Source organism: Mus musculus, chromosome 16, assembly GCF_000001635.26.
Source record: "Mus musculus strain C57BL/6J chromosome 16, GRCm38.p6 C57BL/6J".
Classification (NCBI taxonomy): Eukaryota; Metazoa; Chordata; class Mammalia; order Rodentia; family Muridae; genus Mus; species Mus musculus.
In genome coordinates this window covers 90,246,360-90,271,270 of record NC_000082.6, presented here as the reverse complement: position 1 = coordinate 90,271,270, position 24,911 = coordinate 90,246,360, and the positions used below count along the sequence as shown (strand labels likewise).

At 41.3% G+C, this 24,911-nt stretch overlaps 1 protein-coding gene across 10 annotated transcripts in view; it reads left to right on the top strand.

The window, feature by feature from the left end:
* The window catches only part of Scaf4 (SR-related CTD-associated factor 4), a 57,191-nt gene that overhangs the window by 14,870 nt on the left and 17,410 nt on the right, over positions 1-24,911 (top strand). For 2 of the 10 annotated variants that reach the window (XM_006523008.4, XM_006523010.4), the window contains exons 2-14: positions 8,095-8,178; positions 9,053-9,097; positions 10,969-11,130; positions 12,425-12,560; positions 13,150-13,289; positions 13,869-14,018; positions 18,821-19,014; positions 19,288-19,396; positions 20,834-21,217; positions 21,559-21,644; positions 22,568-22,758; positions 23,526-23,626; positions 23,988-24,101. In XM_006523008.4, the coding sequence (XP_006523071.1) occupies positions 8,095-8,178; positions 9,053-9,097; positions 10,969-11,130; positions 12,425-12,560; positions 13,150-13,289; positions 13,869-14,018; positions 18,821-19,014; positions 19,288-19,396; positions 20,834-21,217; positions 21,559-21,644; positions 22,568-22,758; positions 23,526-23,626; positions 23,988-24,101 (1,896 nt within the window). The other 8 variants (XM_006523011.3, NM_178923.4, XM_011246114.3 and 5 more) reach the window with 5 other exon arrangements.

Genomic DNA, 24,911 nt, shown 5'->3' with positions numbered 1-24,911 from the left:
AGCACTGGGAGAGCAGAGACAGGTCCTGGCTAGTCAGCCTGGCCATTTAATGCTCTTCAAACGCAGTGAGAGACCCTGTCTCCAACAAGGTAGAAGACATCTGACTTTGACCTCTGGTCTCATACACACATACACAAACATGCACCATACATTCCTTTCTTTAAAACATTAAGACTGGGAGTAGAAGGCAGCTCTGCAATAGAGTCACAGCACTCACAGTGGTGGTTCACAGATGTCCATAACTGGTTCTAGAGTGCACGTTACAGGCAGAATGACACTCATAAAATAGCTTAAAAACTAAGACCACTTCGTAATTTTCTAATTATTTTCATTTCATTGATAGCTTAATTTCAAGATTAGAGTAAGACATGTTCTAGAAGTCATAGAGTCTAAGATATCAGTGCACTTTTATCTCTTCTGGTTCTGTTTCTCTTCGGAATATCTAGTCTGCTAGTTATCAATAGACAGAACATGTCTACTAACAGTTTATAACAAAAAATGTTTTGTCAAGTGAAAACTGTATAACAGTTTTTCTCAGAAAGATATTAGGTGTAACTTTATTCTGAATCCATTTAGAAAAATAGGGGTCAGATAAGGTTATCGGTAATTTTAATAAAAAATATTAAGACTCAGTTGAGGTCATCCTAGAAGTTAGTTGTTCTCCCTCTTTTTTATTCAAAGCCACCACGTGACTTGGACAAGACATACGAAGTGAGTTTATGAAGTGAAATGAAAGTTGGTTTAAGTGATTTCCAAACTACCTAAATAGACTGGGAAGACTATTAAAACCATCATAGTCACTATGGAGGTGTAGTTTTGTTGGAGAAGATGGAAAACAGTCGGGGTTTAAGTTGATTGCAGATTGTTTTGTTTTGTTTTGTTGTTTTTTGAGACAGGGTTTCTCTGTGTAGCCCTGGCTGTCCTGGAACTCACTCTGTAGACCAGACTGGCCTCAATCTCAGAAATCCACCTGCCTCTGCCTCCCGAGTGCTGGGATTTAAGGTGTGTGCCACCACGTCTGGCTGATTGCAGATTTTAACAAGGTGAATGAACACTGTTTTATTTAAAGTGATAAATACCCCTCTCCTGTATGGATAGGTACCAATAGTATGGTTTCCTTGAACCTGGGACTGTGTTCTCTTTTTTTTTTTTTTTTTTTTTAAGATTTATTTATTTATTATATGTAAGTACACTGTAGCTGTCTTCAGACACTCCAGAAGAGGGCATCAGATCTTGTTACAGATGGTTGTGAGCCACCATGTGGTTGCTGGGATTTGAACTTCAGACCTTTGGAAGAGCAGTCAGGTGCTCTTACCCACTGAGCCATCTCACCAGCCCCGGGACTGTGTTCTTATATACCAAAAGCTTGGGGGTTTAATAGTCTCCACATGGAGGTCTTATCCAAGAATGTCGAGACTGTGATAAAGATGTCCAAGCAGAGCTCAGAGAGGGAGAAGGCACTGCTTGATGCTGTGTGGTAGATGGAGAGGCAGGCCAGGCACCATCAGCACGTGTCAGCCTGTAGAAGCTGACATACAGTCTCCCAGAGTTCAGCCAAGTTCAGCCCTACTACCTACCATGTTGGTGTTTGACTAATATAAATAGAAGTCTGCCTTGTGGAGTATAAGATGCATTACTTAAAGCCTTTTTAGGGTACATTGTAAACTTTTATTGTACCAGTAGAAAAGCAGTCAAGCTAATTCACTCTTGAAGTATATTAGAATATATCTGAACTCTGGAATTTTAGGATGTCACACTTACAAACTAACCTGGGATAGTTAGATCTAGAAATCATATCATTTGGCATTATAGTAGTTAAGGTAAGGACAAGGCATGGTAGTCAACTTCACATATTCTGCCTCAGGCTAAATTGTGTGTCTGTACAATGAAGCTGTAACCTTTGTAAATGACTGACTAGCAGTTACTAAAGTCGTGATTTCTTTGAGTGTAGCATTTGGGTGGCTTTACATTGGTACAAAAGTGAAGAGCACTTGGCTATGCAAGCTTGCAGACCTGACCTCAGCACCCATGTCAAACACTGGTGGGGTTTTGTATGAGCATGCTTGTAACCCCATTGCTGTCCTGAGTGCAGACTGGCATGTTGCTGGAGCTTAGCTGCAGCTTCACTGAGAGATCCTGTTTCAGGGGAATAAGTGAGTGGTAGAACAGTGTTCTATGACCTTGTGCTCTGTCCGTACACACACCATAGTACACAGACAAAGGGAATAATTTATAAAGATTTAAAAAAATATTTCCAGAGCTCACTGGCGGGGGGGGGGGGCAGGTATTAGGCTTGAGATATGTGCATTGCCTTATTTAATTTCAACAACCTTGTGGATCGAGATAAGAACCATTAACATGTTTGTTTGTTTTTTCAAATTGAAAAAAATGTTGTGGTTTGGAAAGGCTATCTAGAATTATTGACATGTGTGAATGATTAGATGCATGCATGGAATCATGTTCATGTTGTCTATGCAAGTGTGTTGGCAGATGAGACTTAATCAGAGATGGCTGCAATACCAGGAAGCTTTTACTAAGAAAAGCAGGTTATTACGATGTAGGCTTGGTCCTTCCTCTCCTCTTCTCTCCTTGTTGTCTGTTACCCTCTGCCTTTGTCATGAGATGCTCTCTCCACATAGCAACACCTTTTCAGCCTATAGAACTGTAAGACATTTCTTCCAGCATTTGGGAGACTACAGTATGAGAATTGCCTTCAGTTTGAATAAGACTCCATTTAAAAACAAATAAAAGTTACTTAAAAATTCACATAATGGGCTGAGAATGTAGTTGTCCCACATACTTTTTTTTTGTTTGTTTGTTTTTTTAAGACAGGGCTTCTCTGTGTAGCCCTGGCTATCCTGGAACTTATTCTGTAGACCAAGCTGGCCTCAAACTCAGACATCCACCTGCCTCTGCCTCCCAAGTGCTGGGATTAAGGGCATGTGCCACCACTGCCCTGCCCACATACTTTTTTAAATTGCCTAGTGTGTAGTATTTTGTAAGTTTTCACAAAAATAAGGCATTTGCAGTTAGTAGAGTGTTAAGTCTGTTTACTGAAGGATGAGCATGAGTCTGTGTTTAAAGTACTTTGCAGCTCAAGCCAGCGTGAGAGCGGACAGACAGTGTCAGGATAGGCTTTCTTACAAGCTGTCCCCACTTACATACTACAGATCCTAGCTCAGACTGGTGCCATGAACCGACCTTTTCTAATGTATGCAATGCCCAATGAGGCCTTGTGCTTTTGAGATCCAGAGTGTAAGAAGAGTCCATGGCTCACCATGCTGCTCTATGATGGGGTTTCCCATTGAGAAATGAATGGAAATGCAGGCTGTCATGTGGGGTGGACCAGCACCAAAGGATTGCTTCCTTGGGATGTGTACACACTGGTAGATAAGATAGCATCCCACCTCTGTAGGATAGGAACACTTACTGCAGGTTGGGAGGCGGATTGACGGGATTTACAATCAGTTCTCTGACTCCAATAGCTCAGTGTCTGGGGTGGTTTTTTGAGACAGTGTTGGAATAACAGTTTTTATGGTTTTCATACTTTGGTGTTTAAGTTGTTAGAGTTTTGTTTTGCTTTCCCCTTGAGGTGTGTTGGCTGAGATTAGATGTTGGTTAAGAATAGCCAGTCTTGAGTGCCCTTCCTTGCCCTCTTCCCTTTCTCTCCATGCTTGCCTTTATTTTTCTCATTTCTAAAATGAGATCTACCCCTCGCTTTTCTACTCTTTAACCACAGTTCTATGATTTACAGTTAGATTTAGGTGTGTGTTATTTGCCCACAAGCAAAACTACAAAGCTTTATGAAACAGTATAGTTGACACATTGCTATCCGCAAAAATCACTAATGTTGGCTTAAAGATATTGGGGGTAAGAGCTAGAGAGATGACTCTGCAGCTAAGAACACTGACTGCTCTTCCAGTGGTCCTAAGTTCAATTTCCAGCATCAACATGGTGGCTCACAACCATCTGTAATGGGATTTGATGCCCTCTTCTGGTGTGTCTGAAGACAGCTACAGTGTCTTCATATAAATAAATAAATGAATGAATGAGTGTAAAAAAAAATCAGTAAAAAAATATTGGAGTGAAACTGTAGACTGTTAGGTTAGACTTGAGGTCACCGTGCTGAGCAGTGCTTGGAGTTCTGTGAGTGGTGTCCTCAGACTCCCCCTTAGTGCAGAGTCCTTGTTCCCACTAGCACTTGCTTGAAAATTGTTATCTCATTTGTATACCTTGCATACAGTCTTTTTTTTTTTCTTGTCATATTCCCTAAGCAGTATATCAGAGTGCTTATTTTTACATAGTACTTGGTACTTAATAGATTTTACAAGTGGTCTAGAGATGATTGAAAGTGTACTACAGATTGTGCATATTTTATACCACTTTGGTGGGGAGTCAGTGCCACAGGGCAAGTGTATTTAACGGCCTTTAGTTGTGACTTGCATCTGTAGCTTGGGAAATACTGCTTGGAACTGTTCCAAGGTGCTGCAGTAATCTGACACTCCTTAGACACTAGCTCTGCTAGGTGCTGCATTAGTGCTCTGAGATGCTTATACTCCACACTTGCATGATGTCCATTGTTTGATGAACTGGTCTCAGTATTAGCCAGTGGCAGAGCCAAACCTAGTGGGCAGTTAGGTGATTATTGGTTCTGTGTTCTAATTAAGAATAAGGGATTATGAAAATTCAGTAACTGTAATCAGAATTTTGAATTGTCACAAAATCAGCCTTTATAAATCTGAGAGATTCCCAGTAATACTGGTGGCCTTGACAGGTTTGTTGTTGTTGTTGTTTAAGATTATGCAATTGCAGTTTGTCTCTAGATGAGTCGAGGAAGAACTAAATAGTAAATTATTTACTTTAGAATGAGAGAAACTACTCAAAAATAAAAGACAGATTAAAAGTATATGTGTCACTTATTTTTACTTTCTATTTTGAAACAAGATCTTACTAAGTTGCCTGTGTTGGCCTTAAACTTGCAAACTCTTTATAGCTTCTCTTATAGCTGCTGTCATGAACCTTTGTATTGGGCTCAACATAACTGATTTAATATAACCATAGCTTAACATAACTGATTTTAACTAAGGAAATAGGGTTGATACATGTGAGGAAGAGTAGGCATGGAGACCATGAAAAGAAAAAGTTAAGACAACTACTACGGACTCATTTAGATAATTCCATTTGGAATCTGAATTAATAATTCATAGGACAGTAATACAGTGTTGTTTTTAAAGACCCGGGATCAAATTCAGAAACAGTTGCAGTGGGGGCAACGAACCTAGGCATGCTTGTATGAGTCTGTGCTTAGAAGGTAGGCTCTCAGTCAGAAGGCTAGCTATTGAGAGCTCTGCTATGCTCACAGAACTGAAGATCTCAAAACCAGAGTACTTATCATATATCATTTGACATTAAACCATTCTGAGTAGCCCTCACTCTGATCCCCTGAACACCATGGACAAGCTTCTGGGTTTTGCTTTTTTTAGGGATGTGTACTACATGGGAAACAAGTGCCCTACTCTGAGCAGTGTTTCCAGCCCCTCTGTAGTGGTTTGCATTCCTTGTCACTGTGGCAGTACTTTCCAGGACTCAGATTCCTGAATGTTTTAGTCCACTATGGCAGCAAAGGCATGAGACATTCATAGCAACTTGGACATGTCACATCACAGTGGAGCAAGGGTAGGGTCAGGTACAGCCTCCACAGGCCCACCCCAATGGTCCTCCTCTTCTTCCAGCCAAAGACTAACCTTCTTTTTGTCTTGTTGCATTGCATAGACATTAAATTATGGGACCATTTATGCATCAAAAAATTGACATTAAGTACCGAGGACATAGCTCAGTTAGTAAAGTATTTGCAGGGAAGGACCTGGGTTGAATCTTCAGGATTTATGTAAAAAGCCAGACCTGTTAGCATGTGATTGTAAGTCCAGAATTGAGGAGATAAGACTCCAGGGGGTTGCTGTTCAGGGCCTAGCTTATCAATTCCAGGTCACTGAGAGGCCTGTCCTTTGGTGGTGATGATCAGGCTGTTGTTTAGTTTAGTTTAGTTTAGTTTTAGTTTTAGTTTTGGAGTGTTTGAAAGTGCTATGTGCCTTCCTGGGTTAGGGTGTCACTTGGCTCTGGTGCTCTTTCATGCAGTTCTTTTCTCTGCTGTAGTGGACTTTTATTTTATTTTATTTTATTTTATTTTATTTTTTTGCATCCCTAGCTTCAGTAGGCTCTAGGTTCCCTTTTAGCATATCTTCTTTTTTTTTTTTTTTTTTTTTTTTAAGTGAAAGCAAATCTTAGAGGTGATGAGGTCACCTTGCTACCTTCCGCATCTCTTGTTAATCTTTTGCCCAAATATTGACTGTTGCTGTGTGATTGTCTATGCTTTTTATTTTTTGTTATTTATTTATTTATTTGGTTTTTGAGACAGGGTTTCTCTGTATAGCCCTGGCTGTCCTGGAACTCACTTTGTAGATCAGGCTGGCCTTGAACTCAGAAATCCACCTGCCTTCTCCCCCACCCCCACCCCCCCAGTGCTGGGATTCTTTAATCCCACCACGCCCGGCTATGCTTTAATTTTTAAAATGATTATGACAGTTTCTTTTTATTTGGAAGCAGTAGCAATCTTGTATGCTCATTGGACTTGCTTACTATTGAAATTACTTACTATGTACAATCTCAGCATTAGACAAATAACTGGCTTAGGCTTCAATAAAATGTACTCTTGACCCATACATACATTGACTTTTCCGAAGCCAGAAAAGATAATAAACGTGTGCTGTGGGTTTATGAGTCATTCTTAGAGATTTTTAACTTGAAATAGTTAAATTTGTTCATTGATTTCACCCATCGCTATAGCATTTTTATTTTTTAGAGTCTTTCCCAAGAACCGTGTGTGTGTGTGTGTGTGTGTGTGTGTGTGTGTGTGTGTGTGTGTGTGTGTGTAGGTGTAGAGAAAGGACAACTTCAAGTGTCATGCACTTCCAGTTTATCTGACTTCTCCCAGCTGTGAAGTTACAAGAACAAGCCAGCACACACCCATTTTCTATGTGTGTTCTAGAGATCAAACTCAGAGCTGTGCCACTGGACCATCTCCCTGGGCGTTGTTGTTTCGGAACATCCTTGTCTGCCCTGGAGCTCACAATGATCTGCCTGCCTCTGCCAAGGAGATTAAAGGCGTGCGCTCCCACAGCAGCACTGACCTCCCAGACCTTACACTGCACTTAGTCTCAAGGGTTTATGCTTATGACCCTTTTATTCTGATTATTAATGTCTTAGCTGCATTTAGTCTTTGGGGTAAAGAATATTGTGTGTTGTGTGTTTGTCATCATGGGATTCCATGATTGCTATAAAGATGAATTAAACTTAGTTCTGATTCTCAGAGGTGGACTAGGTTTTAAGAGAAGAAATTTTGAATTCTCATACTAGCATCATAGATACTTGGAACTTTATAAAAGCATTTTAAACTTGTGTTCAACTTTTTACTTACTTATCTGAATGAACCTTAAGGTTATGGAAGTTCTCCAACGTCTCATTCAGATTTGGAACGGAAATTACTTTAATTTTTTTAAAAAAGATTTATTTATTTATTATAAGTACACTGTAGCTGTCTTCAGACACTGCAGAAGAGGGAGTCAGATCTCGTTACAGATGGTTGTGAGCCACCATGTGGTTGCTGGGATTTGAACTCTGGACCTTCGGAAGAGCAGTCGGGTGCTCTTACCCACTGAGCCATCTCACCAGCCCCCTGAAATTACTTTAAACATTGGTAAAATCGCACTGTCACTTTACATGGTCAACGGGGAGGTGTGCTGTTTTCCTTCCTGGTCATGACTTTGATATATTGTTGGTTAGCTCTGTAGCATGTTTAATACTTTTGCCTCTGCATTCATAGGTTTCTTTCTTTGCTGGGATCTCTGCTGATTTCCTAAGTGATGATGCAGACATGTAGAATAGTTAGTGATATTGGACACATTGTAATTGTTAGCCCAGTGGACACATTGGAGTTACAAATATTTGCTGTTCTCTTGGCTGATAGGTAGAAAAGTCTTTGTAAAACAATGGGAATTGAGCTTATCTTTTGAGTTATTTTGTTTCTTGTTTTTTAAGCTCTTCTCACTTATGGATATGAAGCCTCCCATCTCTAGAGCCAAGATGATTCTCATTACTAAAGCTGCTATCAAAGCTATTAAGGTAAGAAAAATATTTAATTTAGGAATACTTTTAATTGTTTAATTTATTATTATTAGTGGCAGGGAAGGGTATGCCATGGTGCACATGCGAAGGTTAGAAAACCACTTTGAAAGTCAGTTCTCTTCCACCTTTAGTGGGATCTAGCTTAGTTTGCCAGGCTTATGTAACAAACATCCCTACCCATTGAGCCATCCTGCCAGCTCTGCTTTTGAATTCTTTTTAAGTATTGTTAAATATGAGAATTTATCTTGTGATAAATTACCAAACTGAAGGTTTTTGGTAATATTGTGCATTTGCATTATGACATGCATTCACAGCACTTTTCTATATTTCAGTCCTCATAAGCCAGCTATGGGGGAAAAGTCAAGACTTGGCCTATGTTACTGAAGATCACATTTTAGTCAATGGCACAGTTTAGAGATAGCATTGCTTAGTTTTGGCTCTGTTTCTGTCCCTGGTGAAATAACCTCATGTCTTCATACATGGAGACTGATCAGTTAAGAAAGGACATTGGCCTTGAAGAAGAGTGGGTAGTTTTGTTTAGATGAATTTCTTTCTCAAGATGTTTTATTTATGTATATAAGTACACCATCGCTGTCTTCAGACACACCTGAAGAGGGCGTCAGATCACATTGCAGATGGTTGTGAGCCACCATGTGGTTGCTGGGAATTGAACTCAGGACCTTTGGAAGAGCAGTCAGTGCTCTTAACCTCTGAGCCATCTCTCCAGCCCAAGATTTTTTAAAGTTGTTGATTGTGAACTATTTCTGATAGCTCTTTGAGTTAATTGCTAATTTTTTTAAGTTGACAATTTCAGTGTTTTGAATTGTAGAAAATATAAAAATGTATAAACTAATTTTATGTTCTTTTTCAGCTTTATAAGCACGTTGTTCAAATAGTAGAAAAGTTCATCAAAAAGGTAACTATTGCATTCCTGCATGTTTATGATAAGCAGTTATTTATATATGTGAATTGAAATTTGAATGCATGCTTCTAAAAAACACTCTAGAAAAAAAGCAGTTATTGGGGTTGGAACCATGGCTCAACCAGGTGAGTGCAGTGGAACCTCTTCCAGAAGACCTGGGCTCCATGCCCAGCACCCACAAGGGCCGCTGACACTCTTCCAGAACTGCAGGGTGAGGGAGTCTTTGCCTTCTTTGGGCTCTGGGCACCAGATATGCACATGGTACACATATATACATAAACAGACAAAACACGCATATATGATACATGTTTTGTTTTTAAGATTTATTTGTTTCTATATGTGGGCACACTGTCACTGTCTTCAGACACACCAGAAGAGGGCATCAGATCCCATTACAGATGGTTGTGAGCCACCATGTGATTGCTGGGACTTGAACTCGGGACCTCTGGAAGAGCAGCCAGTGCTCTTAACCACTGAGCCATCTCTCCAGTCCACAGTAACTGTTTTTTTTAAAAAATATTTACTGAATTTCTTTTAAGCACTGAGAAGTTTTAAAAGGTATTTTTCCCATATTTCTGCCGTTCATTGAGTATTGGTGAGAGGTTGGTGCTGGGCTCTGTCATAGCTGAGAATAGTGTTGGTCCCAGCCCTAAGAGCCTGCCATTCTATACTCTGCCTCATCTGCTCTGTTGACATTTGATTTTCAGGTCAGTTTTTCAGGTGAAGTTACTTTTTATTTTCCCTGACTTTTCTCTGTTACCATCATCATTAAGCTGTCTTTAGTTGTGTGTTGTCTTAAAGTAAGTGTGTGTGTGTATGTGTGTGTGTGTGTGTGTATGAATGATTAGCATGTCTTTTTCAGGAGTGAACTGAGAGTGGTCTTAGGTTTTTTTATTTGTTTGGTTTTGGTTTTATTGTTGTCTTGAGACAGGGTTTCTCTGTGTAGCCCTGGCTGTCCTGGAACTCACTCTGTAGACCAGGCTGACCTCGAACTCGGAAATCCGCCTGCCTCTGCCTTCCAAGTGCTGGGATTAAAGGCTTGCGCCATCACGCCCAACTAAGGCTTTATTTTTGTTGCTGAATTGCTTGCCTTCCACAAAGGGCTATGTCTTTTCCTATATAAATGCCTGTTTTTCTAATACTTGGTTGGTTGTTTCCTTTGTCAAATTTATAGACCCAAATGACTCTTCCTCTTACTTTTTATTTCTCTGGTACATATTTTGTTTGTTTTTGGTTTTTTTGAGACAGGGTCTCTCTGTACAGCCCTGGCTGTCCTGGAACTCACTCTGTAGACCAGGCTGGCCTCGAAGTCTCTGGTACATATTTTAACAGAAGTAAAACTAGCATGTTTAAAAGTATGTTTTAGTAACTTCAGGAAGTTATTCAAGACTCAGAATGACTGAATTGTAGGAAAGTGGGTTGGTAAAGTGGCTCTGGAAAGTTTTGGAAGTGAAGTCAAGGATTTGGGGAAACAAAGTCCTGAGAGCTACTTTGAAGTAACAAAGAGTGTCACTATTGACAGATGTGACACTGACAGCCAGATAGAGAGATGGCTGGAGCACGTGAGCAGCTGCTGCACAGTGCGCAGTGCATGTGGCGAGCTGCGAGCTGATGTGTGACATAGTGGGTGGTGGATGTGCTTGGGCTTTGTCGTTACTTTTCCTTTCCTTCCCTTTCCCTCTTTCTTTTCTTTCTCCCTTTCTAATTCCAGACAGTTTTACTCTGTAGCCCTGGATGGGCAGGAACTCACTAAGTAGACCAGATTGGGTCAGATTCACCTCTGGAATACTGGGCATGGAGGCATACACCATTGCACCTCCTGATTCCACTTTCCTTGGTCTAAGCTTGTCTCCTCCCCTTTGCAGTGTAAGCCAGAATATAAGGTTCCAGGCCTGTATGTCATCGACTCCATCGTGAGACAGTCTCGGCACCAGTTTGGAACTGATAAAGATGTTTTTGGGCCAAGATTCTCTAAAAATATAACTGCTACATTCCAGTATTTATATCTTTGTCCATCTGAAGATAAGGTATGGTTAAAACGTAACAAGCTAACATTTTGCATTTTGTCCAGCTTATTTCCTCTTTATATTTCTCACACAATGCTTACGTTCACGTTGTTGACACTTGTTATTTATGTTACTGGGTGATATCTTCATGTACTGATCTTGAATTGTAAGGTCAGTTTTTTCTACGGTGGTCATTTCCTATTCTTGCTTATATGTGAAATGGAGAAGTCACTTGGCCTCTGTACAAGGACTTTTATAATGTTGAATCATAGAAGGAGCCAGAGTTATAGATCCTGAGCAGAGCAGAGCAGAGCTTGCTGGCGAGTGAGGAGTGCCTTACCTCTGTGCATGGGAAGCCTCTTCTAAACGGCGTGGTAACAACAGCCAACAGCTAGGCGCTGTACACTACACATTTCATGTTACATATCCTGCAGTTAAAAGAAACTAGCAAAGGTTGTTCAGGAAGCATTATCTTTCCTTAAAGAACATATTGCTAGTGGGCATGGAGACACATATCCTTTGATCTCAGCACTTAGTGGGCAGATTGCTAATAACAGCAAGCTGAAGCTACAGAAGGAAGACAGACAACAACTCTGTGTGAGAGAAAATACTCACCAGGGTTTTGCATACTCTAGAAGACCCAGATTTGTTCTTCCCCAACATTCACACATGCAAGTGATTAATCTGCAGTAAGACTGCAACACACACATACATACACACACACACCACACACACATATACACCACACACACACATACACACACCACACACACACCACACACACACACCACACACACACCACACACCATACACACACACACACCACACACACAGTTTCACTGAAAGAAAGAAGGAACGAACATGAACGATACATGCATTCTAAATAGGTGGGAATTCACAGTAAACATCACTAACACTAACTTAACCTGCTGCTTTAGTTTCTCTTAATTCTTAAAGAAGTTATGTAACAGAAAAGGGAACTTGGTTTGGTCAAACCAGAGAGAGAGGGAAAGTGCCCGTGTCTGAGAGTAGCGACATTTGCATGAGGAGAGGCGTTGTGGGTTTGCAGAGTCTGTATAAGAGCATTAGAAATGGTTCTTGACGTGTTTACCTTCCTTTGTATTTGCTAGCTGTGTATTCTGTTTATATTCCTTTTCATTGGATCATACCACCGAGAAAAGGTTAATTTGAGTTTAACTGGGTAATAGTTCTGGTGGATTTTTTCCCTTATGAAACAGTAATTCTCTTTAAAATCAGATATGATACATTATTTCTATAAATATTTATTGTATGTTCATTTTCTTACATATAACAGAGTAAAATAGTTCGTGTGCTAAATCTTTGGCAAAAAAATGGAGTGTTCAAAATTGAAATTATTCAGCCTCTTTTGGACATGGCAGCAGGAACCAGTAATGCTGCTCCAGTAGCAGAAAATGTCACCAACAATGAAGGTACAGTGCATATCTGCCAGTGACAGAAGGTCCTGCAAGTGTACTGGCGTCTGTCTGCTTTTCTGTATGTGTGTCTGTGTTGTCCTGTCCCAGTGTGTTTGCCTTTGTTTTATCTTATTTTCTCTTATTGTTCTTTAGCTGCCTGTTTGTTTTCAAAGGGTGTGGATTCAGATGAGAGGGAGGGAGGGTCTCAGAGGAGCTGGGGAGGAAAGCCATGATCAGAACATAGTGCAACTGGTCAGCATTTAACAAAAGTTAGCAAAAGCAAGCAAGCAAGCAAACAGAAAGAATAGAATTTCTGTATGTGAAAGGCTTTGTTTCTAAGCTGGTAGAAATTCCTGTGGAAGATGACTTGATTTGCTTTTGGAAGGTACAGTTTTTCTTTCTGTATTTTTACTTCAAATGAGAATGCCCTTTGTCGCTTCATCTCTCTCTCTCTTTCTCTATCTAGAATATGTCTTAGTAACCACTATCTATTCATTTTCCTATGTAAAACTAGACAGGATTTTGTTTTAGCAGCAAAACTTGAAAGGCATCTTAAAGGGGAAGTATGTTGACTTGTGAGGCCTGATGCCCTTTGCTTTTTCAGGCTCACCTCCACCCCCAGTAAAAATCTCTTCTGAACTTGCACAAGCTCCCACAAATTCCATGCCTACTGTAGCCCAGCTGCCCAGCTCCGATGCCTTTGCTGCTGTGGCTCAGCTGTTCCAGACAACTCAAGGCCAGCAGGTAAGCAGCTTGATGACAGATGCTGGCAGAGCAGATGCCACTGTGCTCGCTTCCCGTCCTCCTCCATGTGCACCTCACCGGAGAAAATGTCTTCCTTCAGAGTAGCCTTTACCAGGGTGCTAACGTGAGGAGTAAGGGCTGCCGAGGAAGTGTGAGCTTGAGAAAGAAGGAAGCAATCGATCAATCGATCGATCGATCGAGAAGACCTCTTTGAAAGAGCTTGAGAGCTGTTGGAGTGGCAGGTGTTGTTGCTAACAATCCTAGTACTGTTGAGTGATTCAAGATGATATGGAGTGAACTTTGCTGTATTTCTAGAAAACCTACTGTCACAATTCCACGTGTTTTCTCTCTCTGAGCCTTGTTTGTATTGTTGGGATGGTCAACATACGTTTCTGACCGTAAGCAATGCGCACTGTAATGTGTTCACTCACCAACCCAGCGTGCGCTAGTCAGAGCTGGGTGTTCTCCTGTTACTTAGACCTGTGCTGTTGTTGTCACTGAAGATTCTTTTCTTTTCAGTAAATTAACTTTGATGATGTTGCTTTGTCGTGTGGTTTATCAGTTTTCCCATTCTTTAAGCTTCAGCAGATCCTTCAGACTTTTCAACAGCCTCCACAACCACAGTCTCCCGCCCTTGACAGTGCTGTGATGGCTCAGGTTCAGGCTATCACAGCTCAGTTAAAGACAGCTCCTACACAGCCACCCGAGCAAAAAACTGCATTTGACAAGGTACGCTTCTCTCACATCACCCACTGTCTGTCTTACCCAGAGCGCTTTGTGAGACTTCTCTCTTCTGTAGCTTCTCTGGGTTGTTCTTTTGTTTGTGGTTTGGTGATCTTTTTCTCCTCAACATCAAAATGTATATTTTTCCTGGTGTGTGATGCAGGCTCGCTATAAAAAATTTCCAGAATAAAGACAAGTGAGCAGAAGGAAATTGTTCACTGATTGGCCCACTCGTACCTCACAATGATGCTCAGTATTCTGTTGTATGTTTTCTCCAGAAGTAATATACTGTGGGCCTGTGCTTTTGTTTTGATCTTTATTGTTAGGTCTCTCTACATTCAGCTTGAATGGTCCTTAAGATTCCAATAGGCAAGGCATCCGAGGTTACCTGTTTTGCTACTGATAGACATTTGCTGTTGCTGTGATACCCATAGTTACCATGTCTGTGAGGTGAGTTCTAGGAGGACTTCAGCATCTTTCTGCTTACTCAGGGGGCCTTGCCATCCTTAGAAATTCTGTCTCTATGTGGCTGTGACCAAATACCCAAGAGAACAAATTGAAAGAGGGAAGATGTATTTTGGTCCTTGGTGTCAGAGAATTGAATCCATGGTTGCAGGAGGACTGTGTGGCAGATGAGCCTCTTCAGTTTAAAGGAGAGGGAAGAGACCTGGACCAGGTGAATCTTTGAGAACTATGCCCCTGGTGTCCTTCTTACAACCATGCACCATCTTCCAAACATTTTCTCCACCCCCAGCTCACACACACACTGCCAAAAAAAGGGAACATGCTACCAGCTAGGGACCAAGTAAATGTTGAGCATGAGCCTATGGGGAACAACTGAAAGTGAAATGTACCAGGCATGTTCATGGTATCCCTGGGCTATGCGGATACCACAAGGCTCTTCTGTCTCGTGTGTTTTTGTTAGGGTTATGGTCAAAAAGTTCTTTTTTTTTTTTTTTTCCTTAAAGATTTATTTATTATTATATCTAAGTACACTGTAGCTGTCTTCAGACACCCCAGAAGAGGGCGTCAGATCTCATTACGGATGGTTGTGAGCCACCATGTGGTTTCTGGGATTTGAACTCTGGACCTTCAGAAGAGCAGTCGGTGCTCTTAACCACTGAGCCATCTCTCCAGCCCAGTCTTAAAGTTCTTATTCTAGTTTCACAGTAAAAAGAAATATAAAATATATATAATTTGAAAATCATAGCATTAAATGACATGTTCAATATCATAGTCTCTAAAATTTGTGATTTTGCCTAACATAAGACAAATTTTATCACCAGTAATTAGTAATGATGTGGTAGATAAATTCCAGCTTTTCATTATTTTATCTCAGTGATTAATGAGTTACTACTGACTTTAAGAAAGACTGGGTTAAATTTTGAGTGGAAAAAAAAATAACAAGGCTAGGGAGATTGTTTAGCTATAAGTGCTTGCATTGTAAGCATCATGACCTGAGGTCACATACCCAGTGCTCCTTGGAATTTGCTGTCACCCAGTCTAGCCAAGTCTGTGAGACCCAGAGTAAGGCCAAGGACATAATAAACATACCCAGAGCAGAGCTGGACAACACACACATTTCACACCTGCCCCCTGAATTTGTGGTTGAAGGGAAAACAGAATACAGAGTTCTAAAACAAAAAGAAGCTATTCTAGACTAGTTTGAAAAGATGTGTTTGGATGTGTGCACACATGTGAACAGAAGAATTAATCTCTTGGTATCATTTGGAAGGCTCTCTGTATCTTATGTTTGTCTCTTCCTTCTGGAGTGGAGTCTATTCTACAATATGGTCTAAGGTTTTGTTTTTTTATGTGTTTTTTTTTTAAGATTTATTTTATGTATATGAGTACATTATAGCTATCTTCAGACACACCAGAAGAGGGCATCAGATCTCATTACAGGTGGTTGTGAGCCACTATGTGGTAGCTGGGATTTGAACTCAGGACCTCTGGAAGAGCAGTCAGTGCTCTTAACCACTGAGCCAACTCTCTAACCTTGTTCAAGGTTTTGTTAAGCGTATGTATTTTGTTTATTAAAATAACTAATTTACCCTTCATATGTTATTTATTTTTTATAATGTCTTACTTGTGTTCATGTTTGGTGCTTCTTTGCTTGTTTTTTGGGCACTGCTTTGTCACACCAGTGTTTCTGCATCTTAATAAGGTTGAAGTAACATGTATCTGGTGTTGGATTGAACTCAAAATCTTAGCATATGCAAATACCTGACCACCCAAGACATAATAAATACACACTTATTTCCTAATGCACCTCTGCTTGATCTTTTTTAAGTCCTTACGGATGGATTCTACAAATAAACTACAAGTGACATCCGTGGACGGTAGATAATTGATTGGAAGGGAAGATTTTCTTAGATTTGCTTTATGTGTGTGAATGGTTTGCCTGTGTGTATGTGTATATGTGCATGCCTGGTTCCTATGAGGGTCAGAAAAGGCATCAAAGTCTCTGCAACTGGAGTTAGAAATGCTTTGAGCCACCACGTGGGTGCTGGGAACTGAATTGGGTCCCTGTAAGAGCTGTCAGTGCTTTCAACTACTGAGCTGTCTCTGTCGCTGTATGAGATTTTTTTTTTTCTTAAAGAATTCATTTGTGTACTTGTAGAAAACCAGCAAATGTACAGTTTTTTTTTTTTTTTTTCAGGTAGATGAGCAGCCTGTAAGTCCATGTAATGTCAGCAATGTAGACTTCCTGGGAACATCCCAAAGGGCAGCGGACTAGAAACTTGGGCAGGCTTTCTGTGCTGTGCTCCTCAGGGGCTTCTTCAGGAAACAGTTCTTGGGGGAAAGATCATGTCCAGGGCCCACTTACTTGACAGGTCGATCTGCTACACTCCTGGTCTACTGATTAAATGACGTGGTCTAAAGTATTTTACCCCCGCATTAATCGCAGTAATGTCTTTATTAGGGTGGACCTGACAACTGGTGCCTATATTAGATATCCAGGTTGACGCAAAAATTACCCATCACAATGTACCTGTCGAGTAGACAGTACTCTAAATGCATCTCTTCAGCTCTCAGATGTGCTGAGAGTTTCTCCTGCAGAGAGTTCATTTACTTTAGTGAATGGATTTCTTTGTATAGGCTGTTAGTACTTTTTGTTTCATTCATACTTGCATTTCTAGTCTTTTGGAATCTCTGGGTAGTACTGTTTGTCATTCTCCGCAGCATCTGCTGCTGTTACTTTCCCTCTTACATACAGCAGTGGAAATGCTGAGTAAGACCACGGCAGTGGTTTTACCTGAAGGAGTTGTTTGCACAAAGACATTTTATGCTGGGGGTAATGGCATGGGGTGTGTATGCTGTGTGCTCTGTGCTCCTCATTGCAGTGAAGCCTGTTTTACACTAGACACTGGGAACACTTACTCAGATCTCTCGACATCTTCCTCTAAACCACCAGAAATTATTTTTTTAATTTTTTAGATTTTTTTTGTTTCAAATCTTTTTCCATATCAATATATATGGATATTAAAACTGAAAAAAAATGTATCTTGTTGTTACCACAAGTTAGTACCTGAAATACAGATTATATTCAGAAAATACTAATTGCTCTTTTATAAAGAAGTTTACTGCTTTGATGATGCACATCTTTAATCCCAGTACTTGAGAGGCAGAGGCAGAAGCAGGCAGATTTGAGTTCGAGGCCAGCTCACTCTACAAAGAGTGCCAGGCCAGCCTCGACTGTTACACAGAGAAACCCTATGTCAGAAAAAGGAGAAGAGTTTTTTACTATGTCACCAAACACTCTTTACACTTGTTCTGTGTAATCTGTTGTCTAAGGAAAGCCCTTCCTCTTGTGACTTAGAAATCTTTTCATAACGTACACTGGAGCTTGAAGGCAGAACAGCACAAGAAACGTGAGTTAGGAACCTGAGGTGTAAAGCCATGAGTTTAGTAGGCATAGCTGGAGAGAAAAGTTAGCTGATGTCCTGAGCCTTATCTATGTAAAGTATGAAATCAGGTCTGTATCACAGATTTTATTATGATTACAAAGTGTATAGTCTCTCTAAAGGGAGCCACAGTAACTGTTCAGTGCATTACATTTCCTTAAAATAAGCTTAATTTTTTTAAAGTTATGATGGGAGTGAATTACGTATGGCATGGTTCACATGGAGGTCAGAACAATTTTGAGTAGTCTTTTTTTTTCCCCTTCCACCTTTGCTAGGGTTCTAAGGGTGGAATTCAAAAGGCTTGCAAGACAGGCAGCTTACCTGCCAACCCATGAACTTACAGATTATATGGGTTAGGTTTTTTGTTGTTTGTTTTAAGAAAAGTTTGGGAAAATTTGTATGAGCTGTGAAGTTTTAAGAAAGAAATTTTATAGTAAAACTGCTGAAATGACTGTTGGCCCTGTCCTACCCCATATATTTTTTTCTTTGATTATATTAGTATATTCTCGACTGGGCAGCACATGGGCATATGTGTTTATAGGGATAGGGTAAAGTCTGCACTGTAGCTGCCTGAAAGCATACACCTATTAGCCTGTGCACAGAGCTCCAGAAGGCTAGCCTAAGCAAGTGGGTGTTTTACATAAGTGTACTCATAAACTTACTATGAAATAAGCAAAAAAGAACACTGCTTTCATCATTGGAAAAGGAAAATAGAATTTAAGTTGTATTTTTTTCTAACGTGCACTTAGTCAAAATTGCCTGTCTTTAGACCAAGGCCCCCAGAACATGCAGGAGAAAAAGAAATTGTTTATAGAGCATGGTAGGGGCTCGTGCAAACGTGTGATTTCTGTAGTTTCTCTTTTAGTGACTCAGTCTTTGTTTTAAAATGGAATATTGCAGAAGCTGCTTGATAGATTCGATTACGATGACGAGCCAGAAGCTGTGGAAGACTCAAAGAAAGAGGATGCTGCAGCCATCAGCACCGCAGCCCTTGCCACGGCTGCGCCTCCTGCACCCACTGCAGCCACACCTGCTGTTGCCACGGCTGTGCCTGTGCCCTCTGCTACCTCTCCCCCTCCTCCACAGACCCCATTGTGAGTTCTTCCTAATGCCTTGAAAGTTGTATAATCTAAGCACCAGTTAGGATAAAAACACATTCCAGTACAGTCTTTGTTTTAAAAAATTATATTAAAGAAATTCCTATTGGGAATAGTGTCCTTATCAGAGTTAGAATTTTAAAATGTGGCATTTGTGTTGTACTAAATTTGTTGATTGCTTGTTACTCCAGAGTGACATTCTGTAATGTAAATGTGACTTAGGGCATTGAGTGCTTTGAGTGAGTAATGAAAGTGCTCACCTCATTTTAGTGGGTACCCTGGAGATGGCGTGCAGCAGCCAGCATACACACAGCATCAAAGTATGGACCAGTTTCAGCCTCGAATGATGCCAATACAGCAGGATACGATGCACCATCAGGTACCGGCATTTTTCTTTTTCTTTTCTTTTTTTTCCATGTTTACATTTTATTCCTCTTTTGTTTGTTTGTTTGTTTATTGTTTATTTGAGACAGGGTTTTTCTGTATAGCCCCAGCTGTCCTGGAACTCCCGCTGTAGACCAGGCTGGCCTCGAACTCAGAAATCCACCTGCCTCTGCTTCCCAAGTGCTGGGATTAAAGGCATGCGCCACCACTGCCCGGCTTCCTCTTTTATTTTTATTAGATATTTTCTTTATTTAGATTTCAAATGTTATCCCCTTTCCTGGTTTCCCCTCCGAAAATCCCCTATTCCCTCTCCCCTCCCCCTGCTCACCAAACTCCTGCTTCCTGGCCCTGGCATTCCCCTACACTGGGGCATAAAGCATTCACAGGACCAAGAGCCTCTCCTCCCATTGATGACCAACAAGGCCATCCTGGGCCATTTTTCTTGTACTGACCTTTTTGTACTTCTGAGCACTGCTGTTACTGCACAGTTTGTGAGGCGAGCTGCAGCTCCAGTGGAGGCTGTGAAGTGGCTACTGTCTTGAGTTGCTTTTGATTTCAGTTACAGGGTTAGAAACATGACATCTTCATCTAATAATAATAGGTGTTTTCGTTAAAATAATTTAATAACATTGACCTTGTAAAGAAACCTCCTAGTCACACAATGTTTCCTTTGCTAGAGTCTCTTTCCTGCATGCTGTGATGATTGGATACTATAGAGAGCTTTCCATTCTTAGTGTCAGTTGTGTTACTAGTCACACCAGAGGGTTACAGGAAATTCTGTAGCTTCGCTTTGCTATGAATGGAAGACCATTGTTTTTTTCTTTTGTACTTGTTTCTGAGATGACGCCTTGTGTGAGGATCTGTCTCCATTTGTAGATCAGCCTGACAACTCTGCTGTACACCATCATGCCTAGCAAACACGGGTTTTTGGTTTTTTTTTTTTTTTTGGTTTTTCGAGACAGGGTTTCTCTGTGTAGCCCTGGCTGTCGTGGAACTCACTCTGTAGACCAGGCTGGCCTCGAACTCAGAAATCCACCTGCCTCTGCCTCCCGAGTGCTGGGATTAAAGGTGTGCGCCACCATGCCCGGCCCAGGTTTTTTTTTTTTTTAACGGAATCAAGAAACCACTTCTTGCAGCCATTTTTCCTTCTAAGATCGTAATTACTGTTAAAAAGTTGAAAGAAGACCATTTGCAATCAAGCACCTCCTTGGCTGAGGTTAGCTTGTCATTGTCACCTTGTACATAAAGCTGCACCTTAAATCACTGTTCAGAATTCTGGATGAGTTGCAGAACTTTCAAATATGTCATATTTGAATATGTAATGATGGTATAGAAACCGGGTAGCTTTTCTCAATTAAAATGTATTGAAGTTTTTCAAAACTATTTTTTGTTGCTGGTACTTAATAGATTTAACTCTTCTTTAAAATGAAAGGTTCCACTTCCTCCTAATGGACAGATGCCAGGATTTGGGCTTCTTTCTGCACCACCTCCATTTCCTCCCATGCCTCAGCCGGGGATGCCGCAGCCTGGGATGGCTCAGCCGGGATTGGCACAGCCGGGGATGGCTCAGCCTACAATGCCACAGCCAGGGATGCCTCAGCCAGGGATGCCTCAGCCTGGGATGGCTCAGCCGGGATTGGCACAGCCGGGGATGGCTCAGCCTGGGATGCCTCAGCCTGCCATGCCTCAGCCTGCCATGCCTCAGCCGGGGATGGCTCAGCCTGGGGTTTCTCCAGCTCCACCAGTACAGCCAACTTTCCAATCAACTTTTCAGCCACAAAATGAACCCCATTCACAAAAACCACATCAGCAGGTAGTAGTTTCTTAGGTTGATTTATACACATTCCTTTGCTGACTTTGTTTCAGGGTGCTCCAGGAGTTTAGTAGAGGGTTCATACAAGTGTGGGGCTGAGCTAGAGGGAAGAGGTTCAATCAGTGCCTAGTTTACAGTGTTTGTATGTGATTTATACAAAGTAACTTCCACAAGTAGTGAACTCTCCCCTTAGTTTGCAAATACTGTGAAAGGTTTTGTTTTGTTTAATGGTGGCTAGTAATCATTTGATCCAAGAACCAAAAAGTTAGTATGTATGTATATGTATCTTACAATTTCTAGATTTCTGATTTTTCTGGGTTTGTTTGTTTGTTTTGTTTTTAAAGGAAATGGAAGTAGAGCAGCCTTGTGTTACAGAGGTTAAGCGGCATGTGCCCGAGAGCAGAAAGTCGAGATCCAGGTCAGCATCCAGGTAACTTATAGGATGAGCTGTGGCTCTGTGATCTGAGGAGACTGGGAAACCTCATTACGCTGCTTCTTGTTGTTGTTGTTAAATAGGGTCTAGTATACTATATAACCCTGACTGGCAAGGGACTCCGTGTGTAGACTTGGCTGGCCTTGAATTCAGAGCAATCCACCTATCCCTGCCTTCTGGGTGCTTGGATTAAAACAGTGTCAACAATGCCCAGCTTTAGGTTTTTCATATTCAAAATGTTAACATTAACAGTTGGTACATAAGGAGACGGTATCAAAAATAACACTGATTTTCATTTTGTTTTTTAGTCAAATCTGGGGTTGGAGCTAAGTCAGAGTGCTTGCCTCATGTACCTAACCTAAGGCTCTGAGCTCAGCCCTGAGCACTGCTTGAACTGGGGCATCAGAGGTTTCAGGGCTGCTTGATATACATGAGACCTTGCCCTGAAAAGACCAGAATCAACAAACAAACAAACAAATAAGCAAGCCAGCCAGCCAAGTAAAATTGTTTTCAAATCTAAGTCACCTTACCCACATTTTGTTTGAGTGACTTAGTACGGGGATGGGTGGAGTTCCAGGAGTTGTAAGTTCTACACTGACAACAGAAGTGGACATAGCATATTGAAGTCACCGTTCACTGTGTTCTTCAAAGAGGAAAGGGTTAGGAGCAGCAGTGTTCCCAGCCGTGAGCATGGACTTCTTAGACCATGAAGATGGAATTGTGGGGAGTGTTAGAGATGCTACACAGAGAAGACAGTTACCAAGCCATCAGCCTTATTTATTTTGTTTAAATTTTACCCTGCATTCCCCGTTACGGAGTTCTTACAGATCCAAATGTTCACATACATTCTTAAACTTAATATGTGCATCTTTCCCTTCCTTCTCTGTGTGCTATCCATCTCCTTATTGGAAATGTATTAGGTCACCAAAAAGGAGAAGATCTAGGTCTGGCTCTAGGTCTCGGAGATCCCGCCACCGTCGCTCTCGGTCTCGGTCCAGGGACAGGCGCCGACACTCACCTCGCTCTCGATCTCAAGAAAGACGGGATCGAGAAAAAGAGAGGGAACGGCGGCAGAAAGGCCTCCCTCAGATCAAGTCAGAAACTGCAAGTGGTAAATAGTGAACCTGTCTTCATACTCTTTATTGTTTTTTGTTTTTGTTTTTTTCCCCCGTTTTGGGTTTAAGATGTTTTATGACTGTTAGCAAAGCCATAAATGATATGTTATCATCGTGGTCGAGTTTTATTCTGAGTAGGGCTTCTGTACGTATCTCTGACTTATGTACTACACGGGCTTTCTAGTACTTCTGTACACATGAGGTGTATCTTTCCACTACCACAACTGCTTCCCTCTTTGATGAAGATTCAGTAATTTGTAGGCTGTGTTAGCTTGGTTGTCATCATTTTTAGAACATACATAGTAGGCATATTCTTGTAAATCATTAACTATTACAGTTTACATCATAATAGTGACCAGTAGGTATTTAAAATGAGGCTCATGCTTAGGAGACACCATACAAAGAAACTACGCACTGAAGCTACAAGTGGGTGGCTGCTGCTTAAGGCTGGGTGGGTTGGTAAGAGCCTGAGGTTCCAGCCTTGTTTTGTTCTGGCTGACAGATAGATGGTCACTGCTGTTAGGGCCTGAGGCTTCATGGGTATTGTTAGGTCTACTCACAGAGGGACTAAGTGCTTTTCCAAGTCTTGTGTCTTAGTTTAATTTCTAAATAACTACTTGTTAAACTTTTAAGTTTATATGTACTTTATGAGTGGGATTTTCTATTTAGACTTTTGGCATCGTGATGTGATGTAGTCATGACACTTATTAATGTGCAGTGCTGCTGGATGAAGTGTGTGTTTTAATCACTAATTTACTTTCAGTTTGTAGTACCACACTGTGGGTGGGACAACTGGACAAAAGGACTACTCAGCAGGATGTTGCCAGTCTCTTAGAAGAGTTTGGTCCAATTGAATCGATTAATGTGAGTATTTATTGCCCTTAGGGTGCGGTGCTAACTAAGCAAGAAGTGCTCAGTTGTTTTGAGACTGAGGCCTTGAGCTCTCAGCTGCAGGCTCCCTTAACATTCTGTGCAGAAGATTCCTCTTGGACAACGGTGCTTACGTTGAACTACCTTTCTAGGAGAGTAACAAAATGTGCACACACGGTTTAAGAGCAAACTTGAATTGCCAGCGTCTGACCCCACAGGTTCTTACTTAGCCGTTTGCTGGTGGTGCTGGGGCTGCAAGGTTGTGCTTGCTACAGTGCTTGAGCTCTCCTGTGGACTCAAAGCACTGCTGAGAAGGAAGGGACGAGTGTTCTGACCTGAGGTTCGGTTCTGTCAGATGATTCCTCCCAGGGGCTGTGCCTACATCGTCATGGTTCATAGACAAGATGCATACCGTGCCCTGCAGAAACTGAGCCGAGGAAACTACAAGGTGAACCAGAAATCCATAAAGGTACATTTTATCATTTACAAAAGGGTTTGATATGTAAATATACTGTTGTGGGGGGTTTTCTTTTCAACGATAATTTTACTGCTTGGGAATGGCTTAAGACATAAAAGCTACCCTGTAAAAATACGGTAACAACAATAACAAAGCAAAACGTTATTAGTTGACATAAAATTTTATGTAACAATTTTCTCAGGGTATTTATTTATTTATTTTATTTATATGAGTACACTGTAACTGTCTTCAGACATACCAGAAGAGGGCATCAGATCCCATTACAGATGGTTGTGAGCCACCATGTGCTTGCTGGGATTTGAACTCAGGACTTCTGGAAGAGCAGTCAGTCTCTTAACTTCTGAGCCATCTCTCCAGCTCTTCCAGATCCCACCTCCCTCCCTGACTCTCCATGCCCCTTCATCCCACCCCCCAACCCCCCACCTGGGACTGGAAAACAAGCAATAAAAGAGAGCAGAAAAGCACAGAAAACACCACACCCTCCTCAAAATCAGAAACCAAAACACACAAGCAAAAAGTCAGAGACAAAAATGCCCAAAGCAGCTGGAGAAAAAAGTCTACCCCCACCCCCAACAAAGAATTTGTTGAGTTGTCCGTGCACTACTGGGCATGGGCCTGCTCTGAGGGAAATAAATGCAGGGAAAACTAATTGGGAAAAACTCATGTTTCCTTGGCAAGCAGATGTCAGTTTCAGGAACCTCTTGGTTAGAGGTGGGAGCCTGAGCTGGCTTCTCCATTTCCGAGCTGGTACCTTATCTGGCTTGATCCGAGGCAGGACCTGTAGAAGCTGTCTCTGATTTT